Source organism: Fukomys damarensis, unplaced genomic scaffold (assembly GCF_012274545.1).
Source record: "Fukomys damarensis isolate Sample0158 unplaced genomic scaffold, DMR_v1.0_HiC HiC_scaffold_26, whole genome shotgun sequence".
Classification (NCBI taxonomy): Eukaryota; Metazoa; Chordata; class Mammalia; order Rodentia; family Bathyergidae; genus Fukomys; species Fukomys damarensis.
The window spans coordinates 18,249,843-18,275,077 of record NW_022900938.1 but is presented as its reverse complement, the minus strand read 5'-3'; the positions used below and the strand labels follow the sequence as shown (position 1 = coordinate 18,275,077).

The 25,235-nt window shown below is 37.7% G+C and overlaps 1 protein-coding gene and 1 non-coding gene across 2 annotated transcripts in view; both read left to right on the top strand.

Annotated features, from left to right (window-relative positions):
* The window catches only part of LOC117283430 (dual 3',5'-cyclic-AMP and -GMP phosphodiesterase 11A-like), a 43,507-nt gene extending 18,633 nt beyond the window's left edge, over window positions 1-24,874 (top strand). Inside the window, exon 2 of the mRNA XM_033756360.1 lies at window positions 24,674-24,874. Within this exon, the coding sequence (XP_033612251.1) occupies window positions 24,674-24,874 (201 nt within the window). The remainder of the gene's footprint in view (window positions 1-24,673) is intronic.
* On the top strand, window positions 6,987-7,093 carry LOC117283470. Its single transcript, XR_004514446.1, has one exon. It is a non-coding gene; the product is annotated as a U6 spliceosomal RNA (small nuclear RNA).
* Window positions 24,875-25,235: the final 361 nt, after the last annotated feature.

Below are 25,235 nucleotides of genomic sequence, written 5' to 3'. Positions count from 1 at the left end.
CACTTAGAGGCCAAGGGTCCTGTCATTTCTCATAGATCGGGTAGGCCGGGTACAGGGACACAGCGCACCAGTCTGTGTATGTTAGAGAGATGAAGATGCCGTACACCAAGCATTTCATCATCTATTACCAGTAGAGAAGGAGAATTACCCAGGTTGGGAGGATGAAAGCAAGAGAGGAAGATATCAGCTACGACTAACATGACTGGACTGGGGCTTTGGGAAAACAGTGATGTTGCAGTTAGTAATGCAGTGTTAGAACAAGGGAGACATATTCGGCTTTGCATGTTTATTTAGATGTCAGTGGTGAAAAAGCAACACAGTGCTTTGCTTGAGGGAGGGTAAAAGGTCAGGCTGGGAGCTCTCTCAGGCAGAGGTGGTAACGTACACCAGATTGATGGGTGTAGAGAGCCCAGGATCAAGCTCTTGATGACTGCAAGTGCACCGCCCCAGCCACCACTTCGCCTTTTCTCCGGAAGTATTTATGTTCCTCCAGTCTGTACTTATTTCCAGGAAGAATCTTCCAAATGTGTCACATTCTCTTTTTGAACTCTAGGTATTTTTATTTGGATTATCTACCACTGCCTGAGAAAAACTCAATCCTGTGAGAAGTAAGCAGTTCTGAAATAATCAGTGACCAGTTTTCTGACACAGCTAAGTGACATTTCCAAAGACAGTGATCACAGCAAAGGGTGCTCCAAAACTCAGAGGAATGGTGACAAATGCACTTAACTAACATATTCTAAAGTCCCCCGATCACCTGGTCTCCTTAACACCTCTCCTTTTCCTCTGTCATCCTGTTTCTTCTTGCTCCTTTTTCTGCCTCGTCATTTCCATCTCTTCTTTGCTGACACACCACACAGTTGCTCTTTTTGGGTAATGGCTTCCTCCAACTCCCGCTTTCTTCTCTTCTATCCTTTTCTCCCTCACATAGCCTATTTTTTCTGTTGACTGTCTTTTCCCTCATTCTCCTTTGTATTTTGCTCGTCTTTTCTTGCCCTCTCTGACCTTTATATAAAAGTTATTACATGACAATAGGTCTTCATTTTTAGTTTTGAATTTAGAATCTCACATGCCTTCCTCAGAAAAAAAGATGCTTTTTATTGCCATAAGGCCTATGATTGTATTGTTTTCAATTTTAAAACTCACATACAAAATATATTTTTAGTACACAAAGTTTAATTACATTTTAAACTGCTACTCCTTCGTTGTGGACCTTCGTTGTATTTTATTTTCTTTTAGTCAAAGCCTTGCAATATAAAAAGGACTTCACCCCAGGAACATTCTAAGTAGGACAAGTGATGAGGAAACTGGTGTTTAAATACTTAGTATATAACACCTAAGCTTTTATTAAAATGAGAAAAATATTCTTTCCTTGGTATATTTCTTAGCCTGGTACCCACCAGGAACTCTTGGCAACAGTTACATAGAAGTTTCCAAGCCAGCAAATCTCTGGCCCATTGATTGTTTGAAGTCTGTGTCTGTTAACCTGATGGTTAACCTGATAGTTCCTGATGGTGAATGTCCTCTGCAGGGGCTGTTTTATATTTCTTTATAAAAACATATATTTCTCATCTTCCTGAGTCCACCAAGAAACATTTGATATTTAATCTGTCTGTTATTATATTTCTTCCCCTTGGTGTTTTAACACTTGAATACTCGCTTATTCATTGTTTAAAATGCTGCCACAGAACTTGGAGCTGCCCTTCTCCAACAGCCCATCAAAGGGAAAGCCAGCCAAACTGTATGTTTCTGGGCACTTTGTCTTGACTAAGAAATACACAGAACCTTAAGATCTGTATATGTCTTCACTGCTTCTAGCCGAATGTGATCCCTGAGCTTGTGTGGAAGTGTATTTATTTTATAATCACCCTGGCTTTACAAAAGACATTTTTCTTTCCTTGCTAAAGGAATCCATTCATTATGAACACATTTCTAGTTCTCAAATTCTCAAATATACAAAGCAAAAGAATAGGTCAGTTGTTCAACATTTTAAATAGGAAAATTTGAATAAATGAGCATCAAACTACTCTCCCTCCCCTTTTCCTGCAGAACGACCCCCTTTGATAAATCACTATTTACTTAAGGAGACATGTACAGCAAAATAATACTCATAATAATTATTGTTATAGTACAAATACCAGTTTGTCTTTTTCAGTGTTTTCTTTGTAGATATTCCATCTATGAATTCCTTAGTACATTTAGAATAAAAGTGATGGTTCCTATATCTGAATATTACTCATGTGCCTGGCACTTGTACAGAATTATCTCACATAATCTTCCCGGTAACTCAGAGAAAAAGATGGAGTAGGTGTTAACTTCTCTCTTATAGATTAGGAAACAAGTGTGGAGAAGTTCAGTCCTTTTCCTGCGGCCACAGAGCCATGGTGTCAGAATTCAGATTCTTTGTTTCTCCTCCTACATCTGCTACTCTTAAACTTCTCTTTTCCTTGCCCTAAACCTAGACAAAAGGAATGTTTCTTAATTGATTTTATCAAAGATGGGAAGTTGAGGGCCGGGGATTTAGCTCAGCGGTTCGGTGGCCTGCCTTGCAAGCACAAGGACCCAAGTTCACAGTTGAGAAATGAGACAAAAGAAGAATGTATCTTAATCGATTTCTGTTGCTATCAGAAATTGTCAGAGATGGGACAATTTATAAAAAATAGAAATTTATGTAGCTCAAAGTTCTGTGGGGTTGGGAATTCCAAGAGCACGGTGAGTACCTTATAACACACTAGAGCCCCTCCTATGGTGAGATACAGCAAGTGTACTAGCTCAGGTCTGTTCTTATGAAGTCAACAATGCCATTGTAGGAGCCCCACCTCATGACCTCATCTAACCCTACTTTCCTCCCCGCAACTCCACCTCCAGATACCATTAACATGTGAATTCCCAAGACATGAACTTTTGCATGAACCCATTCACACCATAGAAAAATGCATGTGGGACATCAAAATACACGCTTGTAACTTATGAAGCAGATATTGGGCGAATATTTGCAAGGACATTATAGCATTCTACTTCAGAGTTCAATAGACCTATCTTCCCAAGTACAGACAAGGCTGGATGCCTAGAGTCCTCTTCACCTGAGTAGTGTGAAGCTTACAGCCTTGCAGAACAGAGAAGGCAGGTGTTTTTGGTTGGTTGGTTGGTTGGTTGGTTGATTTTGTGTGGAGTCTGACTCCTAAAGAGGAAGAGAGGGAAGGGGCTGGGTGGTGCATTCTCTTTTGTCCCCTAATCAGCCAACCCATCCTGCCTCCTTGGGGAAGAGCAAGGAGGAGATTCAAAGCCTGAGCAGGGTAAGGGAACTTTCTCCTTGTGGAATCCAGAGACAGTAGAGGAGTTGTTTCTCCTCTCACATGTGCCATGCCTCCTGTAAAATAGATTGCTATTTCTGAAACAAAAGCATGAGAGCTGTTTCTTTCACCAGCCAGCCCCCAAGAGTCTCCTGCCTCTGCCTTGTCTTTCTCATCCTGGATTGCCCAGCGTTAGAATCATGGGCATCATCTATGATTCCTTCCTTTCATTCACCCACCATAAGAGATCCATCCAAAAGTTCTTTTGATTCTCTCTTTAAACAGATCTCAAATCTAACTCCACTGCCCCAGCTATGACCAAGTCATTGTTGACTCACTATTAAAACTACCTGCTAACTGGATTCTCTAATTCCACTCCTTAGCATTCCCACATAGAATATGTATGAGGCAACAAGGAGTAATTAAATTGCTCTCCTGGGTAACAATGTATAGTAAGGTGGAACCAGACTATTCGAGGAACTAATGATCTTGTCACCTTCATTTTGAAGGTAGAAGGTCTTTGAGCGGAAGGGGCGCACAGCTGGGCTGCCCTGCACCCCAATGTAACCAGCTTCCTGTTCTCTGTGGACTTCAGACTCTTCATATGTAACATGCAAGAGCTAGGAAAACAACTTAAGCATTCCCAACTCTAAAGATCCATGAACAGGAAAAAATTTACAAGATAATTCAGCCCACACTTTTAAATTAGTTGCTAACTGATTCAAAAGATGAAGATTGAAAGCCGAAGTCATGAACAATTACTGCTGCAAATCTAGATTATGATTGTTGCTCTGTCTTCAGTGCAAGCTTTGGTGACAGAAAATTTCTAGCCTGTCTTTTCTGGGTGCTTATACATATATTTAGCACTGCAGAAATTAGTTACTGTCTTGAATTTAGTGCGAAAAGAGGGCTTGGTGAAGAAATTTCCCTAGAAATATATGCTGTTTGCAACTCTTCAGCCTCAGTTGTCTGCCCATGGAAAATACTCCTGTATTGGAAATAGCGTTTGTCCTCCTAAAGAATATATATTGTTCCTTTAATTCCCTCTCACAAATGGGTACTGAATACTTAGTGTCAGGTATGATTGTATAGTACAAGGCCAAACTGCATGAAGCACCACCAAAAATTGTCTCTGTGACAGTAGAAATCATGTCTAAGGCTTATTATGCCTTTTATCTCTAGCATCTTTTTTTTTTGGTCTTTTGAGACAGGGTCTCACTGTGTAGTTGAGACTGACCTGGAACTTGCTATGGAGCCCAGGCTGGTCTCAAACTCACAGCAATCCTCCTGCCTCAGCCTCCTGAGTGCTGGGATTACAGATGAGCACCACAATGGCTCCAAGTGTTGCCTCCCACCATTCTCTGCCTCCCACATCTTTTCCTGCACTTCTCAGTCTTCTTTGAAAGGATACCTAGATCATCTCTCCCTTGTTTGTCCCTTTGACTGACTTCTTTTTACAGAATCTCAACTTTCTGATCTGGCTTACTTCAAATGCCACCTCTTTTTTGCCCCCTCTCCGTCCTTTAGACCTTATGAATAGCACATGACCCCAGCCCTACACCTAACCAAGGCTTCTGTTCTACCCCACACATATCTGCACCCAGTTCCCTGAGCCCTTGATTGATGAAAGAGACAGAAATAGAATTTAGACTCCCTACCATGACCCATAAAGGGCATTTAACTTTCCTTGGAAATTTGTCAAGAAACCTTGGCTAAGATGTATTGATTTTTCAGGACCAGGGAGACTAGAACATGCTCTGTTTTGTCCCTGCAGGTTGCTGTGGCTCTGACTGAATTCATTTGAAATTCTTACAATTAAGGTTTCAGACTACATGGCATATAAAATCTGAGCATACAAAGTTTTGTGAGAATTTGAAAAATCAAGCACTCTTATTAATATCTAAGTTTATTCATTTATTGCTGGTATCATTGGGCACATAACTGCCTTTTGCCTCAGTTTCTAAAATACCTTCCATGCAGTTTCCAAAGTGTTAAGAAGAGCAGTTGCGTGGTAAGCATTAGAGTCTTTGTCACTGATGTATGGGGTATTGTGTATGAATTAGCTTGTAGTCACTGTAACAAAATACCTGGAAAATCAATTTAAAGTAAGAAAGTTTGCTTGCTTGCTCTATTTATTTATTTTTATTTTTATATTTTGGCAGTACCTGTGATTGAACTCAAGACCTTGTGCTTGTGAGGCAGGCATGGCACCACTAGGCTAAATCCCCAGCCTGAAAGCTTTATTTTGGAGCATGGTTTCAGAGTTTTAGTCCATGGCTGGATGTTTCTGTTGCTTTGAACTTGAGGTGAGGCAGAAGATCTTGGAGGAAAGGCATAGTGGACGAATGATGCTTACCTCATAGCAGCCATGAGAGAGAGAAAGAAGTGGAGAAGATGGAGCCAGGGACAAGATATAGTCCCTAGGTCATCGCTGCGTAGCCCACTCCCTTCACCTAGGCCCAGCTCCTAAATTTCCATTACCTGCCAGTCAATGCCATCAAATTATCATCTCAACAATGGATTAATCCACTGATGAAGTTAGAGCCTTATGATCCAATCACTTTCTGAGAGTCCCACTGCTAAAACACATGGAGCTTCTGGGAGACATTTGCGATCTGCACCATAACAGCTGTTCTTCCTTATTACCCTGAACAGAAAACATTGTGCATAAATCCTTTGTTATCCCCAGATGCCAAAGTTGAGTGTCATTAAATCTATATTGTCAGTAAAAAGCAAAGTCAAAAAGGTACCTTATTTGTTGTTAAAATATGTCAGCCAGTGAAGAGCTGGATGTTGATTGCTTGGAAGCTCTGGGGTTTGATATTCAATGTTGTGAATCCTTTGTATTTTTCACCCCTTCCTGCCTGTTATAATGATTTAGTAGGACACCAATTCAGATTAGTTTTGCAGTAATTAGCAACATCTTGGTTAACATCTAAGCCCTGCTGCCTCTAACGTTTTATTTGTTAAACTTCTATGCAACATAAGGTTAGAGGTTGCATGGCAGAAGAGTTTACATTATTTCAGGATTTTAAAATCATGTTTAGCGATCTAAATTTTGCTTAGCAAAATTCTAATCAAAGCCCACTGTGCATAGAAGTGAATAGAAGAGGTATAATATGAAACTGACTAGCCATACCTTAATATCCTCCAATATTCACAGAGATTTATGAATTCTGATTAGCAACCTACCCTTTAACATTGCATATACAGTATACGGTGTAAGTTTTATGTTAGATCTTATAAAATATAAAGTAACCAGAAGGGATTTTTAATTATATATGTCTTTAATTTTATTAATAAAAACCTTTTGTGATGTTTGAAAACCAGCTGAGACTGCGTAAGAAAATTGCCATATTTAATTGTCCCCTTTCCTCACACAAGAAAGCATGCTAACTACTTAGGCCCCTGCAGATATAGAGAAAACAAATAGTAATGTTTATAGAGGTCGTTTACATTTTGGGGGAAAAGAAAGCAAAAAGCTGTTGTGTGGAAAAATTACTTTTGTGTGATCATGTAGTACATATGGGTTCTATGAGAAAGTTATGCTCAAGCATTTCAAAATTATGCTCACAGGCATGTTCAGCTAACTGCCTGTAACATGTAGGGAGTAATACATAAAACATTGTCCTTCATGCAGAAAAACAGAGCAGGTGTGAAACTGCACAGATAGTGCTTCAAAAGGGGAATGAAGTGCTTGCTTCGGCAGCACATATACTACAATTGGAATGATACAGAGAAGATTAGCATGGCTCCTGCGCAAGAATGATACGCAAATTCGTGAAGCATTCCATATTTTTTAGAAATGGGAAGAAAGGAGCTAAAGGTGTAGGGAAGCTGGGATGGGTAGGGGAAGGGTAATAAGGGAAAAGAAAAAATTGTGAGAGAATGAAAACATGGAAATAAAGTGTTTGTAGATTGGGAGGGGAGGAGGGGGTGAAGGGAGGGCAGGGACAAGGGGAAAAAATGAGAACCAAGACCTGTCATGTAGAGGTACAAGATCCCAACAATGAATGTAACTGTACTGTATCCCTAAAATGTACCAATAAACTCAATTAAAGCTGAAAAAGGGGGGGGATGAAGCATTTCTGATACACTGGCAATGACATCCGTCATACAAAGGGTTATGGAAAATCTGGAAAACTAGGCACACAGATTTAAATATTGAATCGCTTCTCGGCCTTTTGGCTAAGATCAAGTGCAGATTTAAATATTGGCCTTCTATTATGCTTAACAACTTTTTTCATTAAAATCATTTGTTGCAGGTTTATGCAAATGGTTTCTAATTTTTTTAAGTTTATGGTGTCCATTTTAGGTGTACATCATGATCATATTCACCATTGGAAATTTGTACCTCTATGTGATGTATCTTGGTTCTTCTATTTTCCCCATTCCCCTGCCCTCCTTTCCACCTCTTCACCCCTCTCTATTTATAAAAAACAAACAAAATAATTTGTTTCTGTTTTTTCCTTCTTTTCTCATATATTTTTCTTTCCCCTAATCCTCCTGTCTTCTTCCTCTTCCCCTTTGGACCTTTTCTTCTTATCTCACATTCTCTAGTATACATTTTGGTCCTCATTTGCACTTTCAGTTTCTCACACCAGAGAAACTATTCACTATTGATATATGTTTGTCCTGTTTATTGCACTTAAGAGTATGGCCTCAACGTGCATCCATTTAGCTATAAAGGTCCCTAGTTTATCCCTCTTTAGGGCTGAGTAGTACTCCATTGTATAAAAAAACTAAATTTTCTTTATCCAGTCACCAGTTGATGGGCATTTGGGCTGTTTCCCAGATTTAGCTATTACAAACTGTTGCAATATAAACATGGGTGTACATATATCACTGTAGTACAATGTTTTTAATTCTTTTGGGAAGATAGCAGGGGAGTAGCTGGGTCAAATGGGACCTCTCATCCTACTTTTTGAGGAAGCTCCATACTAGTTTCTGTAGTGGCTGCACCAGCCTATACTCTCACCAACAATGAAGAAGGTTCCTTCTTCCTCAAAACCCCACCAGCACTTATTATTGGTTGATTTATTGATAGCAAACATTTTTTCTGGAGTGAAGTACAGTGACCAGTGATGTTGAACATTTTTTAATATGTATGTTTGCTGTTTCTATTTTTTATTGAGTTTATTGGTGCAATATAGGTATACAGTACAGTTACATTCATTACTGGGATCCTGTACCTTCACATGACAGGTCTTGGTTCTCATTTTTTCCCCTTGTCCCTGCCCTCCCTTCACCCCTCCTCCCTTCCCATTTACAAACACTTTATTTTTTCATTTTCTCATATTTTTTTCTTTTCCCTTATTCCCTTTCCCCTACCCTTCCCATTTTCCCTACACCTTTAGCCCTTTTCTTCCTATTTCACACTATTAGTTATCCCATTTGGGTCTTGTGTACTATTATAGTTTTTCACACCAGAGAAATTATTCGGTATTTATACATGTGTGACGTATTTATTTCATTTAAGAGTATATCCTCAATATGTATCCATTTTCCTATCAATGAATCTACTTTCTCATTCTTTATGGCTGAGTAGTATTCAGTTTTATAGAAAAACCACATCTTCTTTATGCAGTTTCCAATTGATGGGCAGATGGGCTGTTTCCAAGTTTTAGCTATTACAAACTGTGCTGCTATAAACATTGGTGCACATATATAACGATGGTATGATTCTTTTAATTATTTTGGAAAGATACCCAGCAGAGGGATGGCTGGGTCAAATGGAACCGCTAATCCAAGCTCTTTGAGGTATCTCCATATTGATTTCCATAGTGGTTGCACCAGTCTGCACTCCCACCAACAATGGAGAACAACCCTGCCAACATTTGTTAATTGTGTGATTTGTTAATCTCAGCCATTCTTTGTGGGGTGAGGTGGAATCTCAGTGTTGTTTTCATCTGCATCTCTCAAATGACCAGTGATGTGGAACATTTTTTCATATATTTACTTGCTGCTTTTACTTCTTTGTCTGAGAAATGTCTGTTCATTTCAGATGCCCATTTTTGAATTGGGTCTTTATATTTGGAGGGCTGATTGTTTTGAACTCTTTATATATTCTAGATAATAATAGTCCTTTGTCTGAGGAACAGCTGGTAAGAATTTTTTCCCACATTGTAGGTTGTCTTTTAGTTCTGTTGATGGTTTCTTTTGCAGTGTAGAAGCTTTTTAATAAGATAAGACCCCAGTTGTTGATTCTTTCTGCTAGTTCCTGTGCTACTGAGGAATTTTTCATAAAGTCTTTTCCTATGCCAGTGTCTTCCCAGAGTTCTGCCTAATTTATCTTCCAGCAAGTTTAATGTTTCTGTTTTAATATTTAGAACTTTAATCCACTTTGATTTTAATTTAGTGGATGATGAAAGATAAGGGTCTAGTTTTAATCTTTGGCAGGTTGAGATCCAGTTTTTTCAATACCATTTATTAAAGATACTATCTTTCCTCTAATGGGGATAGTCAGCTCCTTTGTCAAAGATGAGGTAGCTGAGTACATCTGGAGTTGTTTTTGTGTCTTTCTGTCTGTTCCACTGATCCTCAGGTCTGTTTCTTTGACAGTACCATGCTGTTTTTATCACAGTGGCTTTGTACTATAGTTTCAAATTGGGAATTGTTATACCTGCTGCCATGTGTCTGTTGCCTAGGATGGCTTTTGCTATTCTAGGTCTCTTCTAGTTCCAAATGAATTTTTGGATTCTTCTTTCTAGTTCTGTGAAGTATAGTGTTGGAATTTCAATTGGCATTGCATTGAATCTGTATAGCAGTTTTGGTAGTATGGCCATTTTTACTATGTTGATTCTTCCTACCCAAGAGCAGGGGATATCTTTCCATTTTCTTATATCCTCTTCGATCTCTTTTTTTTTTCAGAGTGCTGTAGTTTTCAGTGTAGAGGTCTTTTGCTTATTTTGTTAGATTGATTCCCAGATACTTCATTTTTTTGGGTGCTATTGTGAAAGGAATTGTTTCCCTAATTTCTCGCTCAGTGAGACTGTTATTTGTGTACAGGAAGACTATTGATTTTTGGGTGTTGACCTTGTATCCAGCTACTCTGCTAAAAGTGTCAATTAAGTCAAGAAGTCTTTTGGTGGAGTTTTTTGGGTCTTCAATGTAGAGTATCGTATCATCAGCAAATAATGACAGTTTAACTTCTTCCTTTCCTATCTTTATTGCTTTAATTTCTTTCTCTTGTCTAATTGCTATGGCTAATGTTTCCAGAACTATATCAAAGAGGAGTGGTGATAGTGGGTATCCTTGTCTTGTTCCTGATTTTAACGTGAAAGTTTTCAGTTTTTGGCCATTTAATATGATGTTGGCTGTTGGTTTTTCATAGATAGCCTTTACTAAATTGAGATATAGACCATCTATTCCAATTTTTTGCAGAGTTTTTATCATGAATGGGTGTTGAATTTTGTCAAATGCTTTTTCTGCATCTATCAAGAGGATCATATGGTTTTTGTCCTTGATGTTGTTAATATAATGTATTACATTTATTGATTTACGTATGTTGAACCATCCTTGCATCTCTGGAATAAATCCAACTTGGTCAGGATGTATGCTCTTCTTGATGATCCTATGTATTCTGTTTGCTGTTATCTCATTAAGGATTTTTGCATCTATATTCATTAAGGAGATTGGCCTGTAGTTCACTTTTTTAGTTGCATCTTTCCCTGGTTTGGGAATCAAAGTGATACTTGCTTCCAGGAATGAATTTGGAAGTATTGCCTCCCTTTCAATTTCATTGAAAAGTCTGAAGAGTAATGGCAGTAGTTCTTCTCTAAATGTCTTGTAAAATTCAGCAGTGAATCCAACAGGACCTGGGCTTTTCTTTTTTCTTAAGTTTTTAATTACATTTTCAATTTCACTGATTGTTAACTGGGGTGTTTAAAATGTTTTTTTATCTTCTTTGTTCAACTTTGGTAATTCATAAGTATCTAGAAATCTGTCCATTTCTTCTGTGTTTTCCATTTTATTAGAGTACAGGTTCTCAAAGTAGGTATTAATGATCCTCTGGATTTCTGTGGGATCTGTTGTGACTTTGCCTTTTTCATTCCTGATTGCATGGATCTGAGCCTTTTCTTTCCTTTTTTTTGATAAGGTTTGCTAAGGGTTTATGAATTTTATTTATTCTTTCAAAAAACCAACTCTTTGTTTTGTATCATTTTCTTAATTTCGATTGCATTGATTTCTGCTCTAATCTTTATAATTTCCTTTCTTGTTTGAGCTTTGGGTTTTTCTTGCTCTTGTTTTCCTAGGAGTCTAAGATTCATCATTAGGTTGTTTATTTGAGCTTGTGCTCTGTTTTCCTAATGTGGGCATTCAATGCTATGAATTTTCCATGTAGAACTGCTTTCATTGTGTCCCATAGATTCCTGTATGTTGTATTGGCATTTTCATTTATTTGTAAAAACTGTCTGATTTCTTCTTTAATTTCCTTTGTGATCCATTGATTGTTCAGGAGAGTGTTGTTCAATTTCCATATGTTTGTGAAGTTCCTATGGTTTCTTATGCTATTGATGTCCAGCTTTATTGCACTGTGATCTGATAATATACAGGGAATAACTTCAATTCTTTTGCATTTATTCAAACCTGTTCTGAGAACTAGTATGTGATCTATCTTGGATAATGACCCATGTGCAGCTGAAAAGAATGTATATTCTGATTTTGTGGGGTGGAACACTCCATAGACATCTAATAAGTCCATGGGTTCAAAAGTTTGGTTCAGTTCTAGTATTTCTTTGTTGATTTTTTGCCTAGATGATCAGTCTATTTGTGATAGTGGGGTATTTAGATCCCCCACTACAATTGTATTAGTGCTTATTTGGTTTTTCATGCTATTTAATATTTGTTTTATATAGTTGGGGCATTTATATTTGGTGCATATATGTTTATGGTTGTCATTTCTTCCTCTTGAATTGTTCCCTTTACAAGGAAGAAGTGGCTTTCTTTGTCTCTCTTAATCAGTTTTGGTTTGAAATTTACTTTGTCTGCCAATAAGATTGCTACCCCTTGCTTTTTTCTGGGCTCCTGTCAAGTGGAAAATTATTTTCCACCCTGTCACTTTGAGTCTATGGGCTTCTTTTTGCACTACGTGTGTTTCTTGTGTACAACATATTGTTGGATTTTGCTTCTTAATTCATTCTGCCAGTCTATTTCTCTTGATTGGTAAATTGAGGCCATTGAAATTGATGGTTATAACTGATATGTACTGACTTATTGTCATGTTATTGTCCTTTTGTTGACTCTTTTTAATTTTTTGCCCTCTCCTTTTAGTGTCCTGCCTTGGCTATTTGATTTGCTCTGTTGGGCCTCTTGGTGTTGTGATTTTCATTCTTTTTCTAGGATATTGTTTAAAATTCCTTGTAGTGCTGGTTTGGTATTCATGTAGTTTCTGAAATGTTCTTTGTCATGGAAGTATCTTATTTCTCCATCCATTTTCAAAGAGAGTTTTTCAGGATACATCAGTCTTGGTTGGAGGTTGTTTTCTTTTAGGACTTGAAATACCTCGCTTCAGGCTCTCCTTGACCTGAGGGTTTGTGTTGAAAAGTCTGCTGTGATTCTGATGGGCTTTCCATTGCATATATTTTGTTTCTTTTCTCTTACTGCTTGTAGTATTTTGTTCTTCTGTTGGGTTTCTGAGATCTTGATTATTATATGTCTAGGTGTAGATTTTTTTTTATCATAGCTAGTTGGAGTCCTATATGCCTCACTTATCTGTATGTCAAATTCTTCCCCTCTGTTTAGGAAGTTTTCTGTCATTAATTCTGTGAACAGCTTTTTAAACTCATTTGCATTTTCTCCTGCTACTTCATGGATTCCTGTCAGTCTTATGTTATTCTTCTTTGCATCATCTAGGAGCTGTTGGATTGATTTCTCATGATCCCTTACTGTTTTTAAGAGACCTCTCTTTTCACGGTCACTGTCTGTACCTATCTTCTATATCTGAGAGTCTGTCTTCGCAATCTTTTATTCAGTTGCATACACTTTCAATAGAGTTTTTAATCTCCTGGATATCTGTTTGAATCTGTTTAAAGGATTCCATTTCTTTCCTATGTTGGGCGTTCATTCTTTCTATTTCTTTCTTATGCTGGGCCTTCATGGTTTCTATTGTGTTCCTGAGCTCATCTATTTTTTTGTCAATTTCTGTTGTAGAGTCATGAATCATGTCTTTCATTTTGCTCACCATCTCTGTGGTTATCTGGGAAATAATTTCTGTTTTGAATTTTTCTAGAGCCTGATTGATCAGTTTTGCTACTTCCTGTGCTGTGAGTTCTGAGTGTCCTGGAGGTTCACTAACAGACTTTTCATCCTCCTTTGCCCTACTGTTTGCCATTGGTGAACTGGAAGCCTGTCTTTGTGGCTTGATTAAGTGTTTTCTCATCTTTATTTTTGCTGTTGGGTTGTCCTTGATTCAATCTCTGGGTCATTAAATCTTCCTGGTATCATTGTGTCCCAGACTTTGATTCTCTAATGACTCATAGACATTCTCATTTTCATAATAGAGAAAACAACTCGTCAAATCAATCCCTATCCTTTATCCCAATCAATACAATCAGGAACACAATAGGATCAATCACCACCCTTTATAGCCAGCCATGCCTCTGCGGATTGCGTCCAAGGACTGGCACAATTGGGGATCTGAGAGGGGAGGGCGGTGATCAGCAGCACCTGTGCAGATACCCTCCTGGTGATAGGCACTCACAGGGAAAGGCGCAGCGTGGCTATGTGGACCCAAAGACTGGGCCCTGGCTGATGGAGGGAGATCTGAAGTCCAAGCCAGCAGCTTTCCCGAAACTCACCCTCCTGGCACTAGACCAGCAGCAATGGCACCCACAGGGAAAGGCGCAGCCACATGGACCATAAAAAAGCCAGCTGGAGGTGGGAGATCTGAAGTCCAAGTTAGCCCGTTTCCCAAAACTCACCCTCTTGGTGCTGGGTCAGGAGCAATTTCATTGGGAGACGCAGTGTGATTGCAATGCTGCAGATACTGGCAAGGGAGGGAAGCAGACAGAAGGCAGGTGACTCAAGCCAAGTTCCTTTCCCAGGCCACGGCAGTCCACCCCTGCCCCACTCAGAGCCTCAGGGTCGGCGGAGACCCTCCAGGTCACCCCACCATTTCTATTTCTTTGTCTAAGAAATGTCTGTTTATTTCAGATGCCCATTTTTGGATTGGGTCCTTATATTTGGGAGGTCTAATTGTTTTAAATTTCTTTATGTATTCTAGATAGTAGACCTTTGATGAACGCTAGTAAAAATTTTTTGGCACATTGTGGGTTGTCTCCTCACACTGTTGGTGGTTTCTCTTAATGTGCAGAAGCTTTTCAATAAGATGAGGTCCCAGTTGTTGGTTCTTTGTGCTTGTTCCCATGCAATTAAAGTTTTGTTGATGAAGTCTTTTCCCATGTCAATATCTTTAAGTGTTCTACCTACCCTATCTTCTAGTAGGTTTAGTGTTTCTCTTTTAATTACTTAGATCTTTGATTCATTTCAATTTGTTTAGTTTGGGGTGAAAGATATGGGTCTGGTTTTAATCTTTGGCAAGTTGAAACCCAGTTTTTCCAGCACCATTTATTAAAGAGACTATCTTTCCTCCGGTGAGGGTGTTTGTCTCCTTTGTGGAAGATGAGGTTGCTGAGTGTGTCTGGAGTTGTTTATGCATCTTCTAATCTGTTCCATTGATCTTTGCCAATACCATGCTGTTTTTATCACAGTAGCTTTGTGGTATAGTTTCAAGTTGTACAGTTACATCTTACTATCTTTGGAGAAATAGTATAACACATATATGTTTTAATTTCCAATTGTTCATTTTTATCAATCTATATTTATTAATTACATTTATAATACACATCAGATACTAGTTTAAAAGTCATAGAAAATTACACAAGCAACATGAAAATATAGAAAAGGAAGATAATCTTATTTAGCAGGTTTTCTGTAATAAGTAGTAATGTTAACATATAGTTAAAAATAAGAAACATGAACAAACTTGGGTATAATTCTCTGACTACACTCAGTTTTAGTACCAGTGACTCCGTGAAGTAAATTTCTGGCTTGGATGCTGGGTCAGTGTTTCTGTAGCACAGTGGGAGTGGGTTAACTCTCATGTGTGTTGCTAACACAAACCTCTTAGAACTCTGCAAATTGAGGATGACAAAATATGGGCAAAACATAATGAGAAGAGCCTTGGCCTTTAATTTTTCATTGTTTATTCTTTGATTTTCATACAATATCATCATGCTTCTTTGGCATTCTGTGTAACAGTTCAATTGGACCTAATTTTTGTGAAAAAAGATTTTTATTACTAGGATGATAACAGCTTTAAAAATAGTAGAGCAGTAGACAGGGGCTAGTTTAGACCCACTTATGTCCTGTTAAACTACAGAGTGTAATGGTATCTTTTTCACATATTTATATTACTTATAAAGACTGAGCCACTTCCATCTTTATAGCTGGTATCTGGCATAGCTTGCTTATCTATTTTACTGGTAATCCCAAAACAAAGATTTCTCTTTTCAGGGGCCACTTTTGAAGGTATAGTGCTGTCCAGAAGGTCATCTCATTTAGAGGTAACTGTGCTAATTTTACTGCTTTCTAAACTACTTTTCCACATATCATTTTCTCATGGCCTCATAAAATCAGTTATAATATGCAAAATCACTTAAACTTTTTAGTGTTAGCATGGGTACAACATACTATAATCAATTTCCTGTGGAATATTTAGACATTTTTAATTTTTCCTAGTTATAAATTTCTAGAAATGAAATCACTATATTGAAGAGTATAATTTTTTCCTCATTGAGTTTATTGGTACATTTTAAGTATACAGTACAGTTATGTTCATTGTTGGGATCTTGTACCTTTGCATGACAGGTCTTGGCTCTCATTTTTTCCCCTTGTCCCTGCCCTCCCTTCACCCCCTCCTCCCCTACCCATTTACAAACATTTTATTTCCATTTTTTCATTTTCTCTTATTTTTTTGAAGAGTATAAAATTTTAAAGGATTTTATTACTGATTGCCAGACTGTCTATCATTCATACCATACTAGTTTATATTATCACCAGCAATGTGTACATGTAGAAATTTGCTAAAACAAAGTCAGATATTGATACCTTACATTTTATATTTTTCCACTTTTATTGAGAAAACTGTCACTATTTTTCTTTTGCATTGCTCACAAACTTTTGTCTTTTATTCATTTATTTATTGCTTATCTCATTGATTAGTGAGGATTCTGTATATTAAGGATTTTAAACTGTTAGCCACATGTGTTTAAAATATCTTTCCAAAGTATATTACTCTCAGCTCTGATTGTTATTTTTGAAATTATAAAATTAATGGTTTTTCTTCTTTTGACTGTATGTATCATAAGATCTTCCCCATCATGAGATTAGACAAAAATTTAGGTGTATTTTTTATTCTTTTATTTTTGACATTTGCATTTTAAATAATAAAAATTTATTAAATTAATTTTCACTTGAAGTAAAAGATTTAGTTTGTTGTTTATCATGACATTATTTGATCTTTTGTCTTGCTGATAAGAATATCAACAGAAATAGAACAAAAAAATAATGAATTAATCTTAATTGTTCTTGCTTAATTTAAATGTCTGATGGATAAACAGGCCAGTATTTTGGCATTAGTCTATTAAATTTTCTGAAGGAAAATTTAGGGTTTACCTGGTAGCATGTGGGATAGATGAATTTGAATAATATTGACTATAATTATTAATATTATAGCTTTTTATTCTCATGGTATTTCTTGTTAAAAGCATAAAGTATGTCTTTACAGAGTTTGGGTAAGTGATATCTCCTATTTTTGCCGTTTATCAAGAGATGATTATGTTAAACTCTTTATTCTGCTTGAAACTAATTTTGACATATGATTTTTTATATTGTAGAGATCATACTTATTTCCTCTAAACATATAAGTAACTGAATAATACATATTTTTCTGATTGATTTGAAATGTTACTCTTGGTTAACTACATTTATTCCCATACATATATGTATGTGGCTTTCTATTTTATCAATTTTCTAACAGTCTCTTATTATTTTAATTATTGTTGTTTTAAGTAAATTTTAATATTATGATAATATTCTTATAAAACAAACTGATTTAAAACATTTTAGAAGCATATTTCATTTTAAAGTATATTTTTAAAATTCCTCCCCTTTATTTTTTGCAATACTGGAAGTCAAAACCAGGAGTTCTCTACCATTTGGTTATATCCTTAGCCATTTTAAAATTGTTTGTCTTGATACAGATTCTCACTTAATTGCTCAGGCTTGATCCTCCTACCTCAGCTTCCTCAGTGCTGAGGTTACTCGTGTCACTATGCCTGGTTCAACAAATTGCTTTTTAATGTTAAACGTCTGTCAGACAGGAACAGCAACTTCTACATGTTCACAGTAAAACCTAAATAAAATATGCAATCAAAATATAACATACACTAACACCAAAAATTATGGTGATCTGATGAAAATGTGGTCAGGCCAGACCTTACTGAGGTGGTTGCTCATAAATCAGTCCATTTTGAGGCCATGTCTCAGGTGTCGGTGATGGAAAAGGTTGCAAGCGCTCTCTGCTGGAGCTGGTCCTTGTTCAGATTTAATGAATGGTGGGGAGACTCCGGTTGCGCTCTTCCATCTCTACTCCTGCCCTGCAGCCAGCTTTCCAGGAATCACTGTCTTGACCTTGGCGTTCCCTGTACTCCCTGGTTCCTGACTGTTTATGTGGCGTGTGAACGCTGTCCATTCTCATTACTCCCTTCGCCATTTGCAGACTTACTTCCTGGCCTTTCTAGTTTCACCTTACAGCCTTGTTTTCCTGATTCATTGATGTTCACGATGGGCCCGCTGTGACAGAAAGGAGAGGGCCTTCAGGCCAGGTGACCCTTCTCCTAGCCTTTTACCCTTCTCCTGGCCTTTTCTCCAACACTTTAGTTTCACATGGTAAAGCTTACAGAACTCCACTTACAATATAGTCACACTCTTGCAGTGTATCTGGAATAGATATCTGTGTTATCTATTAAAGCAGTTTAAGAATTCACCATGGCCAAGCATGGTGGTACACACCTGCAGTCCTGGCACCCTGGGAGACTGAGGCAGGAGGATTTTAAATTCAAGCCCAGCCTGGGAAGTTTAGCAATTTGGTGAGAACCTGTCTCAAAATTTAAAAGTAAATAAAAAGGGAAGGTAACATAAAAAATTAAAATGTGTTATGTACATTTACAATCTCTCCACAATGAATATAACCATAATGAACCAGAAACATGTACTAATAAACATTTTAAAAAGTAGGAGCTGCAGATGTAACTTGGTGTGAAGGCTTTGCATTCAGTTCTCAGTATTAAAAAAAAAAAACAGACTTCATCATTTTGCTTTTTACCACTGCATCCCCTTTGGGTTCTGCAGTAGAGCTTCCATTTTCTTGTGTGTTTTGTTTTCCTTTCTTCCCTGAGATGTACTTGCATTGTTGTAAGAAAGATAAATAAGAATTATGACAACAAGGCAAAATCAAAAGAAAGGTGCCAATTAAGAAAGGAAGAACAGAGAAATAGTATCAAAAAGCAAAATTTACATTAGCAACCTAACTAAAGATAACCCCTCAAGAACATGCCGGTAACAATGACTGCTTCCCAACCTCATATTAAATTTTTATGATGTCTGTTAACTACTAATTAAGCTTGGAAGAGTGAACCGTTAAAGGTAGAGTTGACTCGTGCATAGGTACAAATTACTACACTACTGTCTGTGCCACTTCACGTCCATAAAAAGGGGGAGCTTTAAGAAAATAAATATTTAGGTAATGTGTTATACTCTTTGGAACTCCACATGTTGTTATGAAAGAATTCAGAGAGAAAAGAATTTTGTTTACTCTAGAGTAATGGCATTCTGCAAATACATACCAAGAACAATGATAGTTCTGCACTTTTTCTCAGCAAGAATCCAATAATCAGGGGCCCAAAGCATTAGCTGTCTAGTTACCATATGCTGTGTCTTTGATTTTATGCACTATAATCTCAAGCCTTCCATCAGTTTAGAACAATTAGTTGCTCTTTCAATGGAGAAAGGCAGAATAGTACATTTCAAAGCCTAAAGACTAATCAAAAATTTCAAGATCTTCGGAAGCTTTCCAAGCACTTTCTGGAAAATGACGTTTAATGATAAACTATAACTGTAAGGAAATGATTTTATGAATTGGAATTAAATGAGCATCACAAATTGATGAACCAATAAAAGCAATTTTCTTTTGAGCTCCAGAGAGTTTGCAGTCTATTGGTTGGACTTTCAATAGATTATTAAAATTAGCTTCTCTGCATTACAACTCCACAAGGCATTTGAAAAAGAAGGCAGATGAGAAGTGGGACTGAATTTTGTCCCCAGACTTCACTTTGGGGGAAAGGGGTTGGAGAGCGAGGCACTGAGAAAGGTACACAGACCCAGGCCATTAACCCTTCAGAGAAAGTGGAGGGAAAATGTAACCGTAACAACAACAGAACTAGTAAACTTGTCCCGAAAGCTCCAAAGTGTATTCATTCCTTCAGGCCCAGAGCCCTTGCATTTATTAGGCGGCCCTGTAATTCAGCGGTTTTAACCTGGACCCATCACCGGAAGTCGGATGCCCTCTTCAGTCCCTCCCTCCAGCAGTTGTGGTTTCATTGGTTAGGGTGGGACTATGGCGGTGTAGTTTCCTGCAAAGCTCCACGGATGAGTCCAACGTTAATAAGTGATGCCAAGGAACGCCGCCTTGCTGGGCACACCTAACAGTGTCTGTAGACTGCAGAACCTAGACCTAACAGTGTCTGTAGACTGTAGACTGGATGCGTATGTGTATATTTTGTCACCTTTTCCTCCGTAATTGATGGAACGATAATTTAGATACAAATTCACTTGAAAGCAGCAGGGAATGAATAGGGCTTTCGTTGTTACATTGTCCCTCATAGGTACTATCCTGTGGATGTTCTTAGACTTGAAAAATATGAGCATCTTAGCTATGAAAGACCCAAAGTAAAGTATTTAAAAAGTCACCGTGAGGGTTTTCAAATAGTGGTGAAGACTAGGTCTTATTTGTGGAGATGGGGAGGGGATTTGGAGATGGACAGAGAGCGCAGGGTGGGGAGAAGATCGGGAAGTAAAGATGATGAAGGTGTAGTATGTATATGAACCAATTCCTCAACGCGCATGTGATTATTATGTATCACACACGTGTTAATGAGCAAAGACTAGTTCCTGGCCAGTTCTGACGTAGGAAAATGTTACCATAGAGTGTTGGTGATGGAGACCCAATCCTTAAATATTTGGGGATAAAAGGGATCTTAGTAACCCATGTGAGCCGTGAGCCTGAGACTCGGCTCCTGCTGTCAGGAACCTGCAGTGGTTTCTCTGAGAAACTGGAAAGAGGGGATGGATTTCAGTTTTGCTTTAAGCCTTTTTTCTTTTTCATCGTGGTGTTTGCATGTAGGACTGTCACACTGAACGATATCCCTAGACGTGCCCTCCCTTCTTAATTTTTAACTTTGAGACAGGATCTCATTAAATCTGTCAAACTTGTGATCCTCTTGCCTCAGCCTCCCAGAGTGCTGGACTTATAGCAGATCACCAGTGCACCTAGCTCCTGTACATTTTCTTGAACTATCTTTCTTTGGGGCGGGGGTGACAGGAATTCTCAAGCATAATGAGTATTTATTTTTATCCCTCACCACCATGAAAACTCTCACTATCCAGGTTAGATTTCTTCAGCCTGAGTGGATCTTGAAGGTGAGGACTCATTTTCTCCTCGTGAACAGTGACATCATATTCACTTTCAGAACTTGTGAACAAGGCTGCAAGATCCTGCATAAGAAATTCACAGGGCACAGCTCAGTTCTTTTCCTAAAAAGAACAAAATGCTTTTGTTTTCTGACTCTTTTTAAATGTTAAAATTCAGAGTTAAGTGCCACATACAAAAGATGGGTCTGAATAACACACCCGGGGAAGATCCTTTCACATCTCAAGAGTAGGTAGCTATAGTTGATATATCTGAAGGAAAAATATCGTGACATAAAAATACTCAAAGCACAAAGAGTCTACCATGATTGTAAGGAACTCATTCTGGATTTTAACGACCTTAATAAAGAAGCACTTACCTTAATGTATTAGAAATCTCTCCTGTTATAGATCATTTTTTATTCTCTTGTTCTAAGGGAGATGAATAAAAATTGAGCAGCATTCTCCTCATGATATTTCATCATAGACCCAGAGGCATTTGTTAGTTTTCCATTTGCATTTCCATTTTTAGAAACACCAACAAAAAGCCCAATGATTCTGCCCTCTTTATTGGTCCTGTTTTCTCTGTATCTGGTTTTCTGTGATGCTTTGCTGGTGGCATGTGGCAAACATCTCAAGATCCTCAGTTTAAAATTTATTGGTCACTGTTCTATCCTTACCTGGGCAGTGTTTGCTTTCCGTGCTATATCCTTTTACTGAATGAAAGAAAGAAAGAAACAAAGAAAGAAAGAAAGAAAGAAAGAAAGAAAGAAAGAAAGAAAGAAAGAAAGAAAGAAAGAAAGAAAGAAAGAAAGAAAGAAAGAAAGAAAGAAACAAACAAACAAACAAACACACATACACAGGGTTTGGGGGGCATTAACACAAAGTGGAAGACCCACAGTCAAGTAACCCTCAAAATACCCCAGATCCTCATGCCCCTCAGCTCAGATCGGCTCCTCGCTCAGTGACTCACTGCCCCCCCACCCAGAGTCCCACACCGGCGACGTGGAATAGTTTTTGACCTCTGCGTCTTCGGCAGTCTTTCTTCACAGTTGTTAGAAAGTCCTAGCGATTTTACTTTCTAAATATCTTTCAACACGGGAATGTTTGGGGGAGAACCCCTGATCTAGGTCAAGGGATGCATCTTATTCATTTTCATCCACACAGTTTCTTTCTCTGTAGATTCGCCCCTCCTCCGCGCCTTTCTCCTTATTTGAAGCACTAGTGATCGAACGTAAGGCCTTCACGCTGTGCTACATCCCTAGCCCTTTTTAAAAATAATTTTTTAAAAAATTGCAAGAGAACTAAGTTGCTAAGTTTCCCAGCCTGGGCTCAACACATGATTTTCAAATCAAAACGTAAGGCTCCTGTTTCTTCTCTCATTTTCCCTCACCAATAAACCCATCAGGAAGCAGGGTAGACTCAACTTCTGACATATGACTACTTCTTTTTAACACTGTTGCTGCCCTTTTCTTGACACAAACCATCTCTGAACATTGCAGGGACTGCTGAAATTTCCTACCTGGTATCTCCTTTTCCCACCCTTAATCATCCTCCACAGAATTCTTCATTTTTAAGAATGGTCTTAATTTTTAAAATAAAGTATTTCAAACATTTAAAAATAAAATAGATTATCTTTGCTTATAAAACTTTAACCTTATATTTACTTCACATACTATTTCCACAAATGAATAGAATATATTTTAATACAGAAAATTTTATTTTTTTAGTTTTATTTCTAGCCAGGCATGGTATCACATACCTGTAATCTCAGCCACTTGGGAAGCTGAGGCAAGAGGATTGCAAATTCCAGGCCAGGCTGAACAACTTCGAAAGACTGTGTCTCAAAATAAAAAAGTAGCTCAGTCATACAATATCCCTGAATTTGATACCCGTTACTAAAATAAATATGGTAATTTTATATAATACATCTTCATTTTAGAGAGTCTCACAGTGGAAAATGAAACATTTAAAATTTTTCTATTAATAGACAGCTTATTTTAGCACAGATAATATAACCGTATTGAGGATTCAGTGTGTGGATTGAGCTCCCCTGTTCCTTTGTGGCTCTGTCCTCCTCTCTTTCCTGGTCACCACGCACTAGGTGGCTTCGCTCCACTCTACCTCTCGCGGTCTCTGCCTTGGAATCAGTGCCCCCCCGGGACTGAGTCTCCTTAAAATGTGAGGCAAATTAAACCTCTCATTTGAGTAATACCACAATATTATATAAATAATACTAGACTGCTGCTTGTTTTGATTAACATTTGGTTTTGATATTTGTTCAAATTGATACATGTTGCTCTAGTTTATTCACTTAAATTATAAAATATGCTAGCAAGCCAAGAGGTCATCATTCATGTATTTATTTTACTACTGATTCAAATGTTTTCTAATTTTTATTTTCTTTTTTTTCCATTAAGTTTATTGGTACATTTAAGACAAACAATACAGTTACATTTATCATTGTGAACTTGTGCCTTTATGATATATCTTGGTTCTTATTTTTTCCCCATAACCCTGCCCTCCCTTCACTCCCTTCACCCTTCCCTATTTACAAAGACTTTGTTTCCATTTTTTAATTTTTTTCACATTTTTTTCTTTTCCCTTATTTCCATTCCCTCTAATTTTAATTTTCATAATTCATGTTGCAGTGAACATTCATGAATCTTTCTTCTGTACATGTAGAAAAGTGTGTCTAAATATATGCCTAAGAGTGAAAGGTGGGGTCTCAAGGCCTTAAAACTTATTTAAATTTTGCATAGTGGCAGTACAATCTTAAAAATACATTATTAAATATTATAAAGAACCTACAACATGCCAAGATGAAGCAATAAAAAAGAGAGACAAGGTTTCTGCTGACAGAGATCTTATATTCTGTTTTGGGGAAGAACAAGCAAACTTGTAATTTCAGAGACGTCTAATCATGCCACTATTCTCCAAGATCTTCCACAGTTTTCCACTGCATTTATGATTAAACATAATTTTTTCCAGGCCTGTAAGACTTGGCAGCATTAAATCCCTGCCTCCCTCTTTCATTCTCCCTTTGGCTTCTGGCTATTACATTGGCATGGAAGTCTTTGGAACTAAGTATTTTCCTGCTTTTAGGACTTCGTATGTCTTTTCAGAAAAATTCTTTCCATCATTTGCCTCCCACATATACCTTTTTCTTTTCTTTGGTATCATTTACCACAGCATATAATTACATATTTTTTGTTGTGGGTCTCACCCACTAGATTGCAAGTTTCATGAGGCAGAGATGATCTTTCTCTTGTTTCCTGGTGTGTCTCCTAGCTCTCAGTCTGACACATAGTGATTCTTTGATGATTTTTTAAAAAGTTAATACAATTAATCATTTTTCTGAATCACTGGTTGCCTACTCATTTGGATCAGGAGTTTTAGTTTTGTCTTCAATTTTTCTGTCCTTTCAGGGTCTCCTCTCCTGAATGAAGGTTTGGGGAAGCCTTCATAGGACCCAAGACCAGCCCAGGTCTTATTATAGAATTAAGGACTCTTGTTCTTGTGATACTGGAGTGTTCCCAGTAACAAAATATCAAATAAAGAATTACACTTGTTTTTCCTTCCAAACAACAACAATGCAATTGGAATTAATGTTTTCTCTGTCTTATTTTTAGGATCAAAGATTCAATGATGAAATTGACAAGCTAACAGGATACAAGACAAAATCAATACTGTGTATGCCTATCCGAAGCAGTGATGGTGAGATTATTGGTGTGGCACAAGCGATAAATAAGATTCCTGAAGGTGCTCCATTTACTGAAGATGATGAGAAAGTAAGATTTCGTGCTTTGCATGACTTGTACTTTCCTTTCTGATCATTGATTGCTGCTCTCCCTGGAAGGGCCGGAATTATGTGAATAGCTGTTCAATTAGCCCGTTCACGGATCAGAGAACTCTTCTCATGTTATACAGAATGTAATGGGAGATTTTTTATATTTCATAGAATGCGGCATAATTGAAAATAATTGCTTCATCTTTTTTAGCTTGCTTTTCATTACAAGCCTCAGTAGTATTCTTGTTATTTCCTGCTCTTTATCTTCCTAGTAAGTAAGCTTTTTAGTGGAGGGTCACAGCCCCACCACACATGGCCCAGGGGAAGGCAGGGAATACAGGAAGATCTCGGTGTTTGAGAAACGCAGCATTTTCTCTTGTATCGTAACTAAATGAGGAATTATT